Source organism: Myxocyprinus asiaticus, chromosome 29, assembly GCF_019703515.2.
Source record: "Myxocyprinus asiaticus isolate MX2 ecotype Aquarium Trade chromosome 29, UBuf_Myxa_2, whole genome shotgun sequence".
NCBI classification, from domain to species: Eukaryota; Metazoa; Chordata; class Actinopteri; order Cypriniformes; family Catostomidae; genus Myxocyprinus; species Myxocyprinus asiaticus.
The window spans coordinates 39,436,927-39,457,796 of NC_059372.1; the positions used below are offsets into that span (position 1 = coordinate 39,436,927).

The 20,870-nt window shown below is 38.2% G+C and overlaps 1 protein-coding gene across 1 annotated transcript; it reads left to right on the forward strand.

Annotated features, from left to right (window-relative positions):
- The first annotated feature begins 2,408 nt into the window (after positions 1 to 2,408).
- LOC127420028 (F-box only protein 30-like) lies at positions 2,409 to 10,935 on the forward strand. The gene is made up of 3 exons (XM_051661958.1): positions 2,409 to 2,554; positions 6,192 to 8,614; positions 9,268 to 10,935. The coding sequence occupies exons 2-3, from the start codon at positions 6,251 to 6,253 to the stop codon at positions 9,469 to 9,471; spliced, it is 2,568 nt and encodes an 855-aa protein (XP_051517918.1). The 5' UTR covers positions 2,409 to 2,554; positions 6,192 to 6,250; the 3' UTR covers positions 9,472 to 10,935.
- The last annotated feature ends 9,935 nt before the right edge of the window (positions 10,936 to 20,870 follow it).

Here is a 20,870-nt window from a genome sequence, read left to right on the forward strand (position 1 = left end):
AATTTTGCTGCACTTTCCTACATTCGCTGTTGTTGTCTCGCTGTCAGACATGACGTGAGAAACCATTGGATGTGGTGTTTGTAAATTACCTCAGGAACTATTAAACAACACCTGGATCAATTATTGACTATATCCTAAAAATTGGGCAAAGAAATGTGGAATAGAGAGGCTTGCTTCAGAATCAGTTATGCTGAACAATTAAGCCTCTTCTTTATTTTCTTTCTTTTTCCAACACTGATGTTGCATACTCCTCAAGAAAGTGTAGTTGCGCCCCTGTACACACATACAGTAAGATTTCCATTGTTTTTTGCAAATTCTTCTTGTTATCAGTGAACTGTGCATCCTGTGCATGATCTGATGTGGTCCTATAACAGTTTAGATGCCAGAAGTTGAAAGTGTGTGGGCAAATACAGAATTTATTTACTTAATTTAGTCAAATATAATTAAATAAGTGTAGGTCTGAGAGCATTGCCTAATAAAAACAAAAAATTACTTCGTCTTTCTTGCCAACAGACATACACTCACTGGCCACTTTATTAGGTACACCTGTACATCTACTTATTCATGCGATTATCTAATCAGCCAATCGTGTGGCAGCAGTGTAGTATATAAAATCATGCTGATACGGGTCAGGAGCTTCAGTTAATGTTCACATCAACCATCAGAATGGGGAAAAACATTTATTTTAATGATTTGGACCGTGGCATGATGCACAACAGTCTCTAGAGTGTAAAGAGAATGGTACGAAAAACAAAAAACATCCAGCGAGCAGCAGTTTTGTGGGCGAAAACAGCTTGTTAATGACAGAGGTCCAAGGAGAATGGCCAGACTGGTCCGAGCTGACAGGAAGGTGACAGTAACCCAAATAACCACACGTTACAGCAGTTCTAAGCAGAAAAGCATTTCTGAACGTACAACACGTCGAACATTGAGGCGGATGGGATACAACAGCAGAAGATCCCTCCGGGTACCACTACTGTCAGCTTAGAACTGGAAACTGAGGCTGCAGTGGGCACAGGCTTACCAAAACTGGACAGTAGTTTATTGGAAAAACATCGCCTGGTCTGATGAATCTGGATTTCTGCTGAGGTTCACAGGTGGTAGGGTCATTGCAGCTTCAGCTTTCTGTTCTTGGCTGACAGAAGTGAAACCCAATGTGGTCTTCTGCTGTTGTGGCCCATCCGCCTCAAGGTTTGACGTGTTGAGATGTTATTCTGCTCACTACAGTTGTACAGTTGTACAGAGTGTTTAACCGAGTTATCGTAGCCTTTCTGTCAGCTCGAATCAGTCTGGCCATTTTCCGTTGACCTCTCTCATCAACAAAGGCGTTTTCGCCCACAAAACCGCTGCTCGCTGGATGTTTTTTGTTTTTTGCACCATTCTCTTTACACTCTAGAGATCGTTGCGCGTGAATATCCCAGGAGATCAGCAACTACAGAAATACTCAAACCAGCCCATCTGGCACCAATAATCATGCCACAGTCCAAATCACTGGGATCACATTTTTTCCCAATTCTGATGGTTGATGTGAACATTAACTGAAGCTCCTGACCCATATCTACATGATCTTATACATTACACTGCTGCCACATGATTGGCTGATTACATAATCGCATGAATAAGTAGATGTACAGGTGTATCTAATAAAGTGGCTGGTGAGTGTATATGAGCTTTACAGGTCAGCTAGACAGACTTTGATTAATATGCAACACAGTAGTATATTTAATACATCTTTTTTTTTTTTTTTTTTTTTTTTTCATATGAATCAATATATTTATTTATTTATTATTTATTTTTATTTTTTATTTAGAACAATGCAAAAAGTACAAACAAGAGTACATACAGCAAAAAAAAAAACATGTCAGGGGCTTACAGGGAAAATTACCTGAAAAAAATAAGAAATAAATAAAAAGTAAAAAAGAAAAAAAAAATGCATAGTAAACAGTTGTATAGTTTGTATTGCTTTTTTCTACTTTTGGGGATAGTTTCCAGATGTTTTAATGTCAGTTTTAAATTGTTCAAATACAGGTATTTTTTTCAATCCATTTGACTTTATGTATATAATAACGAGCCATAATAATAATTAAATCGCATATAAATGCTAGATTTTTATCTTTATCAATTGAGAAAAACTTTAATATTGTTGTTAATTTGGAAGAAAGTGATGTGATGTTAGTTTCTTTTTGGAAATTATTTTCTACCTCTCTCCAAAATACCTTAGGACACTCCAAAAATAAATGATTAACAGTCTCATGGGCACTTTTACAATGAATCAATAGATGGACAATAGATTGTTTTTCTAAAGAACAAAATCACAGGACTATCCAATGTCCAATAAAAATATCGGATCGCTAAACCCCAACGTCGTGACGCCTGGGTATAGCGTAATGACGTCATTGGCGCGCGTCCCGGCCGGACTGAACATTTTTTGGATAGGACAAACGGTGATGATTGTGTACCTAAATATCCAGCAGTGTTTCAAAGTGTCCCGTTTCACTGTAAAAGCGGACAGGTTAAAGAACACGCGCGAGTGAGTGAGTGACACAGTCCGCGGGTGAGTGAACAGTTTGTTTATAAAGACTGAAGGCAAAAAGTTGAGCTAGCTAACAGGCTAACCTCAACAGAACACAATAAAGCTAAACAAAGTTGAACATCTACAAAATAAAGACCAAAATACCTAGAACATCTCAAAACTTTATTCTCTGCTACATGACGAGTTAAATGATTTTGCTTAGGGGTTTCAGGTTTGTCCAATTGCAGTTTAACAACTTGTATTGTAAACATGATAAAAAAAAAACAGATTATGTTGACAAAGTTCGACAGTAAGTTTAATGAAATCTCTGAATGCTGTCTGTGCCTTTTTTGTTTTATGGTTTAATTTGGTGTCATTACAAAACGACATGTAGGACAGCAGCAATACTTTGGGTTAAATTGGCCTGTTTTGTTTATGTGAACTTGGAAGACTTCGTCAGAAGGAATTTGTCAAAAGGAGATTTCACTGTGGATTAATGCTTTATTTACAACTAGTGGTCGACCCATAGGGGTTTTAATTGCCATTGCTGATACCTTTATTTATTTAAAGAGCAGGGTGGCCTATATGTAATACAACTAAATGACTGCAAATTTGCTGAAATGCAATGGACACTTATTTTATGCATTATTTACTGAAAATTAATTGTACTTGTTAAACTATTTTTATTAATTATTTTATTTTATTAATTTTATGCCTTATGCCTTATATATGCCTTATTAATTTTACAAGGCTTTGGTAATAGGGACTGGCACAATGGAGAAAGGGACACTTCTGTTAATCGGTCAGACAGACATTATTGGCCAATGCCAATAGTCTAAATTTGCTAAATATTGGGTAATTCATTTGCCTGACGATACATCGGTGTATAACTTACCACAACTTTGGCTGTCATGATCTGCAGACTTAAGCCTAGGAATTCTAATTTAGTCTTTAGTCTTGAATATTCTAATGAGGTGTAGTAAATGTTTGTGTCCATAAGAGTTGATTCTAGACACACTGGAAGATTTTATTATAGACACCCTGCATGACTGTCTTTTAAAGGGATAGTTCACCCAAAAAAGAAAGTTTGCTGATAATTTATTCACCATCAGGCCATTCAAGATGTATATGACCTTCTTACTTAATCAGAACAAGATTTAAGATTTTTAGGAAAGTATCCTAGGTTTTTAGCTTCATCCATCGCTAATTAAAACTTTATTAACTTAAAATCGCTTACTGTAAACATTGAATGCCTGACGTCACTGTTGTGTGACGTCATCGCGTTGGCGCTTTCACATGAGAATTCAGAAGTTCCGCTCTGTTTACCACTGAGGAACGTACTTCACGTTAGAGTTAGGTCAATTCAAACAGCTACAGAGAGCTGGTGGAAGCGTCGATTTAAAGTTAAAAATGTTTTAATTAGCTATTTGTTTTTCACACAAACGTATTGATTAACTTCAGAAGACATTACGTAATCGACTGGAGTCGTGAGGATTACTTTGATGCTGCCTAAATATGCTTTTTGGACCGTCAAATATTGGTGTCCATTCACTTGCATTGGATGAAGCTAAAAACCTGGGATACGTTCCTAAAAATCTTAACTCCTGTTCTGATGAAGAAAGAAGGTCATATACATCTTGGATGGCCTGAGAGTGAGTAAATTATAAGCATATTTTCGTTTTTTGGGTGAACTATTCCTTTAACCTGACATGAAAATAACTTATTGTTCCTGTCAGGTAGTCACATGCAAAAAGTAATAATACAGTACCACTGAATATATGCTCAAATATATAGATACAAATGACGAGTCATGAAGCAAGTTATCTTAGTGTTTTGTTCCCAAAGCTTTTGACATTGCATAGATACTAGTTGTCAGTGTGGAGTGTAGGGATATGTCAGGGTGGTTAGTTGTCCAACAACCAACTTGCTGACTGGTGAGTTCTACATTCTGAATTAAATATAATCTAATCTAATCTAAAATATATATATAAATATATTTTTTCTTTTACCTTTAATCTTTTTAGTGAAGTAGCTTTAAAGGGGATAATATTAGACATGCAACTTCCAAGAGAGGGTTGTCTGTGTGCTATGCTTTAGCGTGCTAACAATAGCACAGTATTTGTTGGACTGTCAGCACGCTAAAATCCTCTCCGAGAAGTTGTGTGTCTAAATTCATCCCCTTTAAAGCACTGTTGCTGCAACCATCAAAGCATGATTTTTGAAACGAATCCACCACCTTCTAAAACACAATGTGTCTTGTGCTGTGAGTGTTTGGTTTTTAAAAATATTTAAACTTTTTAAAATATGTCTCAAGGCCCCTGTGTTCCATTTAATTGCCCTACAGCCAGGTGTTTTTGAACACAAGAACGCATCCTGTTTGAACGCCCTGGGTTGTGTTTCCCGTACAACGACTTAACCACCATAGTACGATGTATCGTTAGAAAAATTAATTAGCTAGTCATGACTGTTTCCCAATACCGTAGTAACTGTCACTCATCTGTCGTTTGAATCACATTGGTTCAACAATAAACAGCTGTCATTAATGTCATTACGCAGGGGGTGGAGTAGTAACTTCTGCAGAGGTCAAATGGATGCAAAATTATAATAGCACATTTAAATTGACAGCAGAAAGCTATTTACGTCAAGAAAGCTGCTTAAGACACAAAAGCAACATTTTACATTGTTAAACTGTGTTGGTAACAATGGAACTTGCGACCATAGTTGGCTTACAATGCTTTTGGAAAACACACCCCTGTTCGATGTAGAAACATGTCTGATTAGTATCTGGTGAATGACACTAAAACCAGCGTAATTATGCAGGCCTTCCTTAAAGGAATATTCCGGGTTAAATTCAAGTTAAGCTCAATGGACAGCATTTGTGGCATAATGTTGATTACCAAAAAAGTATTTCAACTTCCCTTTTCTTTAAAAAAAAAAAAAGCAAAAATCAAGGTTACAGTGAGGCACTTACAATGGAAGTGAATGGGGCCAATTTTTAGAGGGTTTAAAGGCAGAAATGTGAAGCTTATTTTATAAAAGCACTTACATTACAGCTCAAATAATTGAGTTTTAACAGAATTAAAGTTGTTCAATTTTTACAGTAGTTTGAGTTTGTCATTACATTGTCATGGCAAAAGTTGAAAATTGGCTATAACTTTAGTAAAGGTTAGTAAGTGATCTTACTACACTAAAATCATGTTAACACATTGTTTACGTCTTGTGGCTATACTTTTGAAAAAGTGAGTATTTTTAACATTTACGGATTGGCCCCATTCAATTCCATTGCAAGTGTCTCGCTGTAACCCAGATTTTTGCTTTTATTAAAGAAAAGGAGGGACAAGTCTAAATTTATTTTGTGGTAATCAACATTATGCCACAAATGCTGTCGATTGAGCTTAACATGTATTGAACTCAGAATATTTCTGTAGGACAGACTAGTTGACTAGTCATACAAATAACCCGCTGACTAGTCGATTTTGAAGATGTGTAGTTTTGCACATCCATAGTATATTGTGTCTATTAACCACTGGGACTTCCATGAAATGATGTTAAATAGTTATCCTAAGATTTACAATATATTTTCAGTTGCCGCCTGGTTCATCTCTGTTTGTACAATGTTTACTTATATGGTCTGCATTTAGGAGAATCTAAATGTCTTTTCTCTGTCGTTGTTTTCCAGTGATTGTGACTCCAGGCCTTGCGCACACAGTTTTCATCTTGCTGCTGTCGTCTTAAATAATGGAAGAGCCCCATGTTCACTGCATTTCCTGCATAAGCAGACGATGCATGGTTAAGCCTGAACCCGGCACTTCCTGTGACCTCATAACCTGCCCACTTGTATGTGGTGCTGTCTTCCACGGCTGCAAGGCAGTCGAACACAAGCTGCTGTGCCCACTCGAAAGGGTGCCATGTCTTAACCACAGCATAGGATGCCCTTTTACTCTGGCCCGTGGCCAGATGGCAGACCACCTTGAGGTGTGTCCTGCAGGTGTGGTGTGCTGCACTATGGAGTGGAACAGGTGGCCAGTGAACGACGAGGATTATCGGTCATATGAGCGACTCAGTCAGGAAGCAAATGAGGTGGAGCAGCTTGACATGGCGCTTGCCCTTCAAGACCAGCGTACCATGTTAGCGTCACTCAAGCTTGTCTCTCTGGCACCCACTAATGGCCCAGAGAAAAAGACTAAGGTAGCAGGACAAAGTGAAAAGCTTGGTGTAGTCGCAGCTGTTCAGGCTCCATGTGTGCACATGGAGATGGTTGAGATGGAGCCTAGTACAACAGGCTGCTCAAAGGACAAGATTACCAATGGAATTAATGGCCTGAATGAAGAACATTATGGTGAGCTCTACCAAACCACCGTAGAGACAACCAAAAGCCTGTCTGCAGCTCTCAACATCCTGATCCACCTCAATTCTTCAGAAACCAACTGTACGACCACTAATGCATCAGCTACACACCTAGAATGCAATGGGGAACAGCATGAATCAGTAATGAGGCAAGACACCAGGTTCGAAATAGCCAGTGGGGTCACTGGACTAAAGGAGGAGTTACAGCCTCAAGAGCACCAAACTCTGATGGAGCTTGGCAGGAGCTTGGCCTCTGCCCTTGGTGCACTAGGAGATGCTGTTAAGGGCACTGAGCCAATTAGTGTCTCCATGGTTAAGGAGAATGGTAAACTCAACCAATCAGAAACTTTGGAGTCTGCAGATGTTGATATGAAGGAAATTACTAATGAGGTTGAGGGCGAGCTTGGGGCTGTGGGGGTTATTGATGGAGAAACACCTTCACATTTTCTTTCAGAAGGTTGTTGTAAAGACCTTAATGATGAGGCACTAGGTGAGTGTTGTCCAGTCATGTTAGTGGACATAGATAGGCAAGGTTTCTGTAATGGCTCTCATAGTATTGTAGATTGTAAAGATGAGGCACACCATCACATTATGGAAGCCACCCCAGAAAACCATCAATGTTCAGAGTCCATAGGTTCTTGGGAACTTGTTGGTCCTTTAATTCCCCATAGACCAGAGGTCAGATATGACCAACACCCCTTCTTGATCCAGGAGACACAAGCACCATTGCTGCAGCCGCCCATACATGCTCAGGCTCTGACTGTCCAGAGAGACAGTGCACTACCTGTAATGGCATTAGACTTTGAAGATAGGGCTTTTGAGAGGAAACTCCAGAACCTTCAGTTACTGCGAAATTTTATGCCACTTGCACTTAATGGACGGAAGGGGTCATTTACTGATGGCTTCCTCCATAGACATCCACGTTGCAAAATGGAGGACAAAGCTGTGGACACATCAGATTTAGATCAGGAGCTGCAGGATGACCCCATGGGTCTTGGCGAAATTGACTTTACAGCTGCAGCTCTTCTCTTCTGCTTGGAGGAGTCACCACGAGCTCGGCGGATATCTGACATGGTCTATGCATTTGGTGGGACACATGTTGACTTTGGCACCCAAACATTTAGTTTCCCTGCTGCCATCTTGGCAACAAGTACGATGGTTGGAGAGGTTGCGTCAGCCTCTGCTTGCGATCGAGCTGCGCCCCGCCTTTCGCAACCAAGTCCGTTTTGCACTCTGCGGCTTGATCTGACACTGGAGCAGCTCGTGCCTCGCCCAAGCTGGGCTCCACGAGAGGGCTCCATGTTTACCTTTGAGTGTGGTCAGCTTTTCCGCCGAGAGGAGTTCCTTTCACATTTCCGAAATGTTCATGGAGATATCCATTCTGGACTCAATGGCTGGATGGAACATCGTTGCCCATTAGCGTATTATGGCTGCACGTTCTCTCAGCGCAGATTCTGCCCATCCAATCAAGGTTCAAAGGTTGTTCATGACCGCCACCTCAGGTCATTTGGGGTGCAACCTGTGTCAGAACCAGTGACAGAACCTAAGTGTGATCACCTGAGTGGATTGCCATTCGAAGTACTTCAACATATAGCACGGTTTGTGGATGGCTTTGGCCTGTGCCAGCTGTCAATGGTGTCTCGTACAATGAGGGATGTGTGTGCCAGTCTGCTGCAGACTCGTGGCATGGTGGTGGTGCAATGGGAGAAAAAGCAATATTCAGATGGAAGACGTAGCTGGCAGATAAAAGATAAGGTAGAGTATGGCTGAACAATGACTGCATGCTGGTTTTTACAGACCATTTACATATTTCTTTTTGACTCTACTCCTTTTTCAAATTTGGTAAAAGAAACAGTCTGAGCAGGTAACACATTTTTACCATAACATTGTTAGTGACAAGCAGTTCCATAAATCCCAATGTATACTTTGGTTTTTATATGTACGCTAGCTTATGTGTACAGTCGAACACTCTAGCCATTCAAAGTATATTCCGTTTGACCGTGTGCACATACACAGGTGGTCTATGTATGAGTTTTACAAATGCAGGTATCTCCTGACCTCTTCACACATACACTCTTGACCTGCATATCCACTGTTTCCACCTTAATTTCCTGCTTTTCACTGGCATTTATGTTGTTGTCTTGCACTGTTTCATGAAAGCAACTGCCCAACTGTGAGTGTTGCCATCTTGTAGACCCACTAATTAATGTAAACAATTCCAGGCACATATACAGACTGTGCAAGCAGAATACTCGGTTAAAAAAAAATTGGCCTGCATGCATACTGTGCTCACATACCCTGCTGATGATGAAATTACGTCACTCGCCCTGTACGCATACACTAGTGTACGTGAAGAAACCGAAGTAAACTTGAGTTAAGTAACCATCACCCATTTTGTTTTATTGCAGGTTTGGCGTTTTAGTACAGCCTTTAGCCCAGTTAACAGGTGGGAGTTTGCAGACATCTCTAGCATGGCAGACCACCTGAAATGTTGCCCTTACAATGAAGTTCTCCGACAGGTGGAGGCAGTTCCGTTGCCCTGCATGTGCACTACCAGAGAGCTAACGCGAGACGGCAGATCACTTCGATCTGTTCTCAGACCAGTATCATAACACAATGGAAACATATTTTTTACAACATAACTAAAACACTACAATATCTAACCTCTTCAATCTACCGTAAACTATCACTGTGTAAATAAAAAAGGAAACAAAATATATTTTGATTATTTTTTTATTAATGTATCAAAGATTAGTTTGGTGTGTGTGTGTATGTATGCTTGTGTGTGAGTGAGAGAGAGTGTGTGATTGAGTAAGTGATATCTGATGTTTCATCCACTAAAAATGTTCTACTTCTACTGACACACACCCAGGCCTTCGTATCAAGACCAAGGAGAGGACTGGTGTAAGGAAGGGTAAACTATAGTGTAACAAGGCTTAATTCGGTGGGATTAAATGAGCCTCAATCTGTCGAATAGCACTTGATTTATTTGTCTTGACACAGGAAGGTAATCTCTGTAACCATTTAAAGTTTAGCAGATAATGTCTGCTGATATTAAAATATGCATGGTTTGGTTGAAGAAACTGACTTTTTGGAGTAAACTGTCTTTGGATCAGTATTTCTCCAGTTCATAGGGATTTACATTGCAAACAGGTTTGCCTCACCATGGTCTTGGAGCAGCTGTCATGCTTTGGAATCCAATTGGAATTCGAGGTCTCCATTTTACAATCCATGGGCTTGTATTTAAAAAGAGTAAGAGCTGCTCTGGTGTATGATTCTATTACATTGCCAAAGGGTAGTGTTGTTTTTCCATTTACAACCTACAGTAGATCAGCACTCTTATTAAAAACAGTTAATGTAAGATCTTTTATCAACTGTAATCTCAATCAGTATTACATTTGCCAGTTTAAAGACATCCAGAAATGGCACCAATTGCCTCCTGAGCAGCACAGGACACTTTGGTTCAGTCTCAAAAACTATTTAACAAAATATCAGCATGCCAGGTTAGCATGCCTATCATATCTTGACATTTACAGTCTATACTCTCACTATACTGAAATTTTCCTCTGAACTCTATTGTGCTTCCCGCCGATTAAGATTCAGGAAAAGTTTGGGTAACGCTACATTTGAAAAGCACAAATAAACTCCATAACACAGACAATATTTGATGTAAGACAGTATCACCTGTCTGCATTAGGTTCACGTTTGCTAAACAAAGAGTGGAATTTCCATGGATGGGTTTGGTTTTTACCATGTTCTTTAGTGGGTTTATGAAAAGCTATGCACCATTAATGTGTTATGGAGCTGTTTTAGGCTTCTCAACTTGCGTGTCACCCAAGGTTGTGTGTTCATGTCTGTTATCAAAATTAGTTTTTTTTTTTTTTTGGTAATGCACCCCATGCATTGTGTTACTGAATCTGTGCTATATGCAGTCTGTTTTCAGATTTTTAGGTTGAATATTGAGGATCTAAGCAAAAAAGAAATTGACAGTACAGAACTGTTGGTTGGAGATGCATGTGGTTTTTGACTTTAATTAAAAAAAAATTATATATATTGTATTATCTTTTGTCTGGCTCAGTGTTTTTCTCCTTTTTTAGGGATTATAACAAGTGTTGGGTGTAATCTAATTACAAAGTGATTAGTTACTGCAATATAATTACTTTAGTCAAAAATAGTGTAATTCATTACATTTCATATTCTTGTAATCAGATTACCATTACTGACTCAGTTAAGTACATTATTAGGTTATGCTTATTTCTAATATATTATTTATGTAGATTACACGAATTATGGCCCCGTAACGAGTCACTGTATGTTTTCCTTGTTCATTGCTACACACAAGTCATACAATGCATCCGGAAAGTATTCACAGCGCTTCACTTTTTCCACATTTTGTTATGTTACAGCCTTATTCCAAAATGGATTAAATTCATTATTTCCTGCAAAATTCTACAAACAATACACCATAATGACAACGTGAAAGAAGTTTGTTTGAAATCTTTGCAAATTTATTACAAATAAAAAAAAATCACATGTACAAAAGTATTCACAGCCTTTGCTCAATATTTTGTTGAAGCACCTTTGGCACCAATTACAGCCTCAAGTCTTTGAGTATGATACTACAAGCTTGGCACACCTATTTTTGGGCAGTTTCTCCCATTCTTCTTTGCAGGACCTCTCAAGCTCCATCAGGTTGGATGGAGAGTGTCGATGCACAGCCATTTTCAGATCTCTCCAGAGATGTTCAATCGGGTTCGAGTCTGGGCTCTGACTGGGCCACTCAAGGACATTCACTGAGTTGTCCCGGAGCCACTCCTTTGTTATCTTGGCTGTGTGCTTAGGGTCGTTGTCCTGTTGGAAGATGAACCTTCACCCCAGTCTGAGGTCCAGAGCGCTCTGAAGCAGGTTTTCATCAAGGATGTCTCTGTACATTGCTGCATTCATCTCTCCCTCGATCCTGACTAGTCTCCCAGTTCCTGCCGCTGAAAAACATCCCCACAGCATGATGCTGCCACCACCATGCTTCACTGTAGGGATGGTATTGGCCAGGTGATGAGTGGTGCCTGGTTTCCTCCAGACATGACACTTGCCATTCAGGCCAAAGTGTTCAATCTTTGTTTCTCATGGTCTGAGAGTCCTTCAGGTGCCTTTTGGCAAACTCCCGGTGGGGTGTCATGTGCCTTTTACTGAGGAGTGGCTTCCATTTGGCCACTCTACCATACAGGCCTGATCGGTGGAGTGCTGCAGTGATGGTTGTTCTTCTGAAAGGTTCTCCTCTCTCCACAGAGAAATGCTGGAGCTCTGTCAGAGTGACCATCGGGTTCTTGGTCACCTCCCTGACTAAGGCCCTTCTCCCCCGATCGCTCAGTTTGGCCGGGCGGCCAGCTCTAGGAAGAGTCCTGGTGGTTCCAAACTTCTTCCAGTTACGGATGATAGAGGCCACTGTGCTCACTGGGACCTTCAATGCTGCAGACATTTTTCTGTACCCTTCCCCAGATCTGTGCCTCGATACAATCCTGTCTTGGAGGTCTACAGACAATTCCTTGGACTTCATGGCTTGGTTTGTGCTCTGACATGCACTGTTAACTGTGGGACCTTATATAGACAGGTGTGTGCCTTTCCAAATCATGTCCAATCAACTGAATTTACCACAGGTGGACTCCAGTCAAGTTGTAGAAACATCTCAAGGATGATCAGTGGAAACAGGATGCACCTGAGCTCAATTTTGAGTGTCATGGCAAAGGCTGTGAATACTTTTGTACATGTGATTTTTTTTTTTTTTTTTTTCATTTTTTAATTTTAATAAATTTGCAAAGATTTCAAACAAACTTCTTTCACATTGTCATTATGGGGTATTGTTTGTAGAATTTTGAGGAAAATAATGAATTTAATCCATTTTGGAATAAGGCTTTAACATAACAAAATGTGGAAAAAGTGAAGCGCTGTGAATACTTTCCGGATGCACTGTACACTCAGCACCTCACATTTCTCCTTCACAGACATATTTTGAATTTGTTGAGCGGAAAAGTGTTTTAGAAAGTTACTTAAGTGATTACTTTTTCAGTGAAATAATTAGTAAAGTAATCTGATTACAATTGTAAAGAAATAATTAGTAATTTGTAGTGAATTACTATTTTTTTGTAACTTACCCAACACTGATTTTTAAGTATGCCACATCCAAATTAAACTTTTAACAGGTTTACTTGAGGGAAGTATGTGTGATTTATTCTCTGTGAGTGTTTTGGTCTAAGGTTATAATCAAACATGTATTATTATATATAGGCTAATATACAAGAATTGCTGGTGTCAGAAGACCTCAACATTTCCTATCCGCTTCACAGTCTCATACTATTTTAAGTTTGGGCACAAACACAATAGCGATAGCAAGTAAACTGTGATCTAAATAGATGTGGCCATTCTTTAAAGGTTAAATATTTGGCTGAATGGGCAGCAATGTTAAATTATTTCACTTTTGAGTGTTTGTGTGCAAACTGCATGAAAATAACTGTAATAGACTTTACAGTAGAGCTGTCAAAGATGGCGCTGCTGTGAATAATGTCTATCCTACATAGTTCACACAGTCGGTGTGTAGATAGGCAGACAGATTAGATACAGATAGACTGATTGATTGATTGGTCAATATCTATATACACAATATGAACAAGGTTTCATGTATATTCTCTGGGTTGCTAACTCACGCATGTGAGACACGCTTTTGGGCTCTGTCTTGCGCTCTCACTCTACCCAAGTAAATCTCACGCCAAATACACTGCCTGGCCAAATAATAATAATAATAATTTGCCATTTGGATTTAAATAAGAAGATACTTAAGAGCCTATGATTGGATCATTATTGCAGTGATTAATATGTTTCAGCTGGCAACAATTATTTTAACCCAAACTGATGCAGTGCTTCATGGAAGAAATGTGGTCAGAAAAAAATCTTGGATGATCGTGTTTGGAGATCACCAAAACAGTTGTTAGTGAGGCTAATCAGAAAAAAATGAATTCAGTTTGCTAGGAAGCATAATGATTGGACTGTGGAGCAATGGAAAAAGGTCATGTGGTCTGATTAGTCCAAATTTACGCTACCATGCATAGTGCCCACTGTACAAGCCTCTGGAGGCAGTGTTATGATATGAGGTTGCTTCAATTGGTCAGGCCTAGGCTCAGCAACATTATGCGGCAATAAAATTACATCAGCTGACCACCTGAATGTACTGAAGACCAGGTTATCTCATCAATGGATTTTTATTTCCCTGATGGCACGGCCATATACCAGGACAACAATGCCAAGATGCATCGGGCTCAAATTGTGAAAGATTGGTTCAGGGAGCATGAGGAATCATTTTCAGCCATGAATTGACTACCACAGAGTCCTGATCTTAACCTCATTAAAAGTCTTTGGTATGTGCTGGAGAAGACTTTATGGAGTGGTTCGACTCTCCCGTCATCAATACAAGATCTCAGGCAAAAATTAATGCAACTCTGGACAGAAATAAAAGTTGTGATGCTGTATAAGGTTGTCGAAAATATGCCACGTTGAATGCGCACCGTAATCAAAGCTAAAGGTGGTCCAACGGAATATTAGAGAATGCAACTTTTTTTTTTAGCCAGGCAGCGTAACAAGACAACATAATTCAATATGAAATATATAAAATATAAAAACAAATCTTCAATTTGGATTTTTCCATCAGCACAAGACTTGAATTTTTGGGCCGCCGAAGCAAATTTACCACTGCAAGGCACATTAGCGTGCCCCAGAGACAGGATAACCAGAGCTGCTGGGTAGGGCAGAGCGCGCGACTCAACGCACATTTCGATATCTTGGCACGCGGACACCACAAAACTAATGCACTTAATATGAATTCTATAGAGAATCATCTAATGTAAATCGCTGGGGAAGAAGTAAAACCTCTCAAAATATTAGATAGAGATATGAGACAACAACTATATGAGACAACACCATGCATCAACATCAATTAAAAGGCTTTTAAAAATGCAAATCACCACCCTTACTAACATTTAGCATGTTTATTCTGTAGTAACACAGTGACAGAAAAGTTATAGTTTCGTATTAAATCTATTTCGAGGAATCCGTTTAACTTAATTTTAATATTATTTTAAGTATGTTATTTACATATGTTTAGGCCTATTAATTTTTTTAGATAGACTAGCTACATTGACCTAACTAAGGGTATGTTGAGGAGCCATCTGCTGTGGTTATGGCCCTATTATTAGGCTACCAATGACAATTAAACAGTGGAAGAACTATGACAGGTTAAACATTCATAAAGGCAAGTACAAATTGTAGAATGAAGGGGTTTAAAATTTGGAACTGAATTTTGGACAAATTATAGACAAAGTTTTCCTCCTGTTGTAACAAACTGGAACTGTTCACCTTCAGATATTTCAAGATATGACTTACTATAAATTATAAGAAACCTGAAAGGAAAACAGTATTTTGAAAAGGACACAATAATTTTTATTGGAAGCACAGTCCCAGCACATTAAAGTGGCTCACTCATACTGTACTGTCAGAATATTATAACTAGCCCTATAAAAATAAGGTCTTATTTAAATTAAATTAATTTAGTTTGATTTCCCATAGAATTTTGAAGTAAAACAATTGCAAAATACAAAAAGTTCCCATTTTCAAATGTAAACATGAAATACAGTTTAGTAATTCTGTTAAAGGTGCACTCAGTAATGCTAATCCAATACACTTTTTGTCAAATTCTGCAAATATCTCCTCACATTCTGCTAGCTGTCCGTTCTTTGGGTAGGCTGAAAAAAATCTGTATTTGTACACAGCCCTGACTCTGTAAATGGGACAAAAACAAAGTGGATTGGATCAATCCACACAACACTGCTCTAGCCAATCAGCAAAAGGGGGTGGTTCTTGCTCGTGCACAGGATGGGGGGTGGGGGCAGAGCGAGAGGGAAATTCATTAGAAGAGCGACGGCAAATCTGGCTGATGCGAACTTTCTAAGCTCCGAGGACAAATGGCTGAGAAACAGACCAAGAGAAAAAGGTAAGACGAATATAAACTAAAAAAGAAGGATTATATATCCAGGGCTAGGAGCCGTGTCAACATCAGTGAGGCTTTTCAGTTGTGGAGAGAGACCTCCGAGAGGTAAAAGGCTTGAAGACGGACGCAGAAGTTGCTCTTTTTCTTCTCGATAGGTGGGTAACATAAATTTTGCTATGTTTCACAGAACCCATATATGCTGTTTTTGTGATGTTAGATTTAGTAGCAGGAGAGTTGTGAGTGTCTGACGCTGGTGTGCGTCTCCTCTGCAAGTTATCTTAGCAGCAGCAACTTACTGAATTTGGGGGGCAGAGCTTCCAAAAGGAGCACTGAAGGGAGGGGTGTGTTTGTTTTGGGAGTTGAGTTTGAATATCAACAATGTTTCTCAGGAATCGCTGTGTGCATCTTTAAGTAGTAATTATACTAATTATATATATATATATATATATATATATATATATATATATATATATATATATATATATATACATACATACACACACACACATACATAGATACATACATACATACACACACACACACACAGCCGTTCAAAAGTTTGGGGTCACTTGACTGAAATGTTTCTCATGGTCTTAAAAATCTTTTGATCTGAAGGCGTAACCTTAAATGTTTGAAATTAGTTTTGTAGACAAAAATATAATTGTGCCAACATATTAATTTATTTCATTATAAAACTAAAATTTTATTTAAAAAAAGTTTTTTTAATGGATGACCGAATAATAAAGAAAAGCAGCTAAAAGTGCCCAGTATTGATGGGAACTACTTCAATACTGTTTAAAAAGCATCCCAGGGTGATACCTCAAGAAGATGATTGAGAAAATGTCAAGAGTACATTTCTGCAAATTTTAAGCAAAGGCTGGCTACTTTGAAGATGCTAAAATAGTTTTTTTTTTTTCTTTTTCACAGCACAATTCCTATCGTTCCATTTCTGTTCTTCCATAGTTTTGATGGCTTTACTATTATCCTTAAATGTGAAAAAGAATAATAATAAAGAATGAATAAGTGACCCTAAACTTTTGACCGGTAGTGTGTGTATATATATATATATATATATATATATATATATATATATATATATATATATATATATATATGCCTACTAGTATCAAGTTTGTGCACTATATGTCCAGGGACACATTAAGGTGGGCCCCCAGGGCTTGAACAATTTGCCTGTTTATTAATGCGACCCTGGCCATGACATCAAAATCTTACTCCAGCCTGGTATTCATAGTTGGCAACCCTGATATTCTAGGCACTGTAACTGGTCACCGTTAGGTTGTTCACCATTTTTAAATCACCATTTGCGGAACTCAGTTCACTTTAATGGTCCTGCGGTGTGACATGAATTTACAATTAGTACAATATAATACAAATATTACATTTATTCTCTGATAGGGTAATGAAACTGCATAGCCTAAAAATAAGAAAATGTTTAAAATAGTTTTAAATGAAGCATTTCAAATATAGTGCTTCTGAGACTTGCCTAATTGTACAGTCATATAGTAGGTCATAAAACTTGATGTAAATCGTTTTTTTTTTTTGTTGTTGTTGTTTTGGTACATTGTCGGTAAATCCATACATTTATTAATTATTCTTCCCAGCCACTTGATGGCAGTGTCCGCTTATAGAACTGGTTCAGTTTCAAATTTCTTAAAAGATCGACAAAGTTTAGCTCCATGAGATGGACCACAGAAATAAAAAAGCGGATACAATATAGACCCTTTTCACACTCTGGGTTTTAGAACATGGAAGTAAACGATTGCAGGGTAAACTTCGACAGCGGTGAATGGGAGTGAATGGCAGACCACAGCAAATATTATTTTCACTTACCCATTTGCTTCCAGAGCAAAAGAAAAAATCCACTCTTAAATTTGAATGACTTTCCAAAAGAGGCAAAAAATAGCGAGTGGTGGATTAAGACACTGTCACTGTCAAATTTACTGTCACTTTCTCAGCAGCTGTAATAGAACCCCCCTTGCAGCTGTGATAATACATTTTTTAAAACTAATTCCAGGGTAATATAACACAAAGTATAATGTTATAAATTTACACTCAATATTAAATTAAAAATAATAATAAAAAAAAAATTGCGAGATTTACGCTGCTAAATAAGGTGGAAACGAGTCATCACAGTCAGTGATAAAGGTCTATGTCTACTGTTAAACTTGTCTTAAACTTATCCCACCACGAGGCAGGATCCAAGATGCCGTACTAGATGGCAGCATAGTTAACAACTAGCAAAGTCCTAAAGTTTATTTTTGTGTTTTTAGACTTTTTCCAACTAGTTTTTCAACGTAATATATTTCTCATCATCTAAAGATGGCAGGCAGAGCAAAAGAAATCTGAAGATAAGATAGTGAGTAGTAACAGAAACGAGCACGATTACGCCAAAGTGATGGAGGTAGCTGTTGCTGCAAACAAGCGTCTTTTGGAGGAAACTGGTGCTGAGAATCTACCTGTTACTCCCAGCAAAGTGCACATCATGAAGAAAGTGTGTCCTGAGCAGGAGGAAGATATATTTAATGCGGATATCCTTGAGGCTATTCACTCTCTCGGAAGGAGGTTTGACCTGCAGGAATTAAAGTTGGAGGAGTTGTCAAAGAAAATGGAAAAGAACTGTAGTGTCATCTCTGAGGTTAAGGGAGAGCTGAAAGCTCACAAGCTGAAGGCAGCTGAAATGGATCTGGATCTTTCTGTTCTCAAACTGGAAAATAAAGAGCTGAAGGCGAGGGTAGGAGAACTGGATCGCTACAAAAGGCGTTGGAACTTACGCATCAAAGGCTCACCAGAGAAACAGAACGAGAACATCAGAGAAGAGGTGATTTCATTGCTTTCAAAGATTGCTCCTGGAGTGCCCTGGGAAATGGAAGAGGCGGTTGACACGGTTCATCGAATTGGCAGAAAGGAAGGAAATCGCATGCGGCAGATCATCATTCAATTTTCAAAGAGAATCTATAGAGATCAAGTTTGGGTGTTGTCAAAGGGATCAACCATGTGTAAGGAGGCAGGCATTTGTTTCGCGGAGGACTTAAACAAAGAGGACAGAGAAGCTAGAGAAGTGCTTTGGCCTCGCATTAAACAAGCACGTGCTGAAGGAAAAGTGCCGTTCTTTCGTGGGCCATTTGCTTTCATCGAGGGGAAGCAGATTTTTGGCTGATGATGGAATTTGGAAAATTGGGAATTGTGTTGATTTTTGAAGGACTTTTTTTGTAACTGTTGCAGTTTCGTTCTTCTGATCTCGACTTGTTTGGAATAGCATAAGTCGTTTGATCACTGTGAGTTCCGGTGAGTGTATGTTCTCTTTAAAGTCTCTTATCTTTTTTGTTCGTTAAATGCAAGGGGACTAAAGGACATAGTAAAACGTAAAGGTATATTTATGTTTTGTAAAGGGCAAAAGTCACACTTTGTTTTTTGTTTTTTTGCAAGAGACTCTATCTACTGAAGAGGATGCTGCTTTTTTGAAAATGCAGTGGGGAGATATAATTTTGTTTAGTCATGGCTTCAATGGGTCAGCAGGTGTCGCCATATGCCTTAACAACTGCCCTGGGAATGTTGTGACTTTTCAGTGTGATCTTAATGGGTATTGGCTTGCTGTGGTGGTTAATATTGAAGGTATTTTTCTTATTTTAGTTGATGTTTATTAACAGAAGATGTTAAATTAAAGTATCTTCAAGCTAAACTAGATCATTTGTATTTAATGAAAGCACAGGGAGCTTTTGTAAGATCTCGTGCAAAATGGATAGAAGAATACGGCTTATTTTTGTGGTTTAGAAAAGAGAAGACAGGAAAACAATGCAGTTCATAGTTTAATTATTAATGATGAGGTAATCACAGACCCCAAATTAATATCCGAGGAAATATATACATTTTATAGTGATATTTATTCATCATCTTATTCGGAAAAAAATAGTAATACATTTCTTGAAAATATAAAAGATGTTATCCCACAGGTTGATGCAGAATTTAGAGAAAGTTGTGAAGTAGACCTAAGAATGGAGGAATTGGATTCTGTTATTAAAGATATGGCTTTAGGAAAATCTCTGGGTCAGGATGTTTGACCACCAATTTTTATAAATTCTTTTGGGAGAATATAAAGGGTCTGCTGTTTGAAGCTTTAAAAGAATGTTTGGAATTTAAATCTCTACTTCCAACCATGAAACAGGGGTTGATTATTCTTATACCAAAGTCAGGTAAAGACAAGAGTATTATTGATAACCTCAGACCGATTTTCCTACTTAATGTTGATTATAAAATTCTCTCGTCTGTGTTTGCAAACAGATTAAAATGTAGCTTAAGTCAAGTTAAGTTAACTCAATCTGGTTTTATTGGTTGATACACAACAATATTAGACTTATTTTGGATTTAATTGATTATAGACATCTGATTAAGGATGATGGTTTTGTTTTGTTTCTTGATTTCTACAAGGCTTTTGACATTGTAGAACATAAATTTATTTTACATGCACTGGAGCTTTTTGGTTTTGGAAACAAATATATTAATATAATAGAGATGTTGTATGAAGACATAAATAGTTCAGTTTCACTTCCATCTGGGACTTCTAAGCGTTTTAACATTAATAGGGGTATTAGACAAGGGGATCCGACAAGTCCATATTTATTCATCTTAGTAGCTGAACTGTTTGAAATTTATGTTAAAAATAGTAAAGAGATCAAGCCCTTGAATGTTTTAGGTAGTCAGGTATTAATAAGTCAATTGGCAGACGATACTACTTTGTTTCTTAGTAATGCAGAGCAGATTCCAGTGGCCATTAATTTGGTGTCTCATTTTTCAAAAGCTTCAGGCTTAAGATTGAATTTAAAAAAGTGTGAGCTGATCACAATTCCTGATCATACAGAGTCTCATTTGTTCAATGTTCCGTTAATTAATGAAGTAAAATATTTGGGAATTGTTATTACAAAAGATACTAAAATTAGTGAAAAACTGAATCTGGTCGACAAT

Bases quoted from the DNA above. Each gene is read 5' to 3' on its own strand.
- LOC127420028 (XM_051661958.1), top strand. From the start codon at position 6,251: ATGGAAGAGCCCCATGTTCACTGCATTTCCTGCATAAGCAGACGATGC. The intron at 8,615-9,267 runs GTAGAGTATGGC...GTTTTATTGCAG, and splicing joins GCTGGCAGATAAAAGATAAG to GTTTGGCGTTTTAGTACAGC.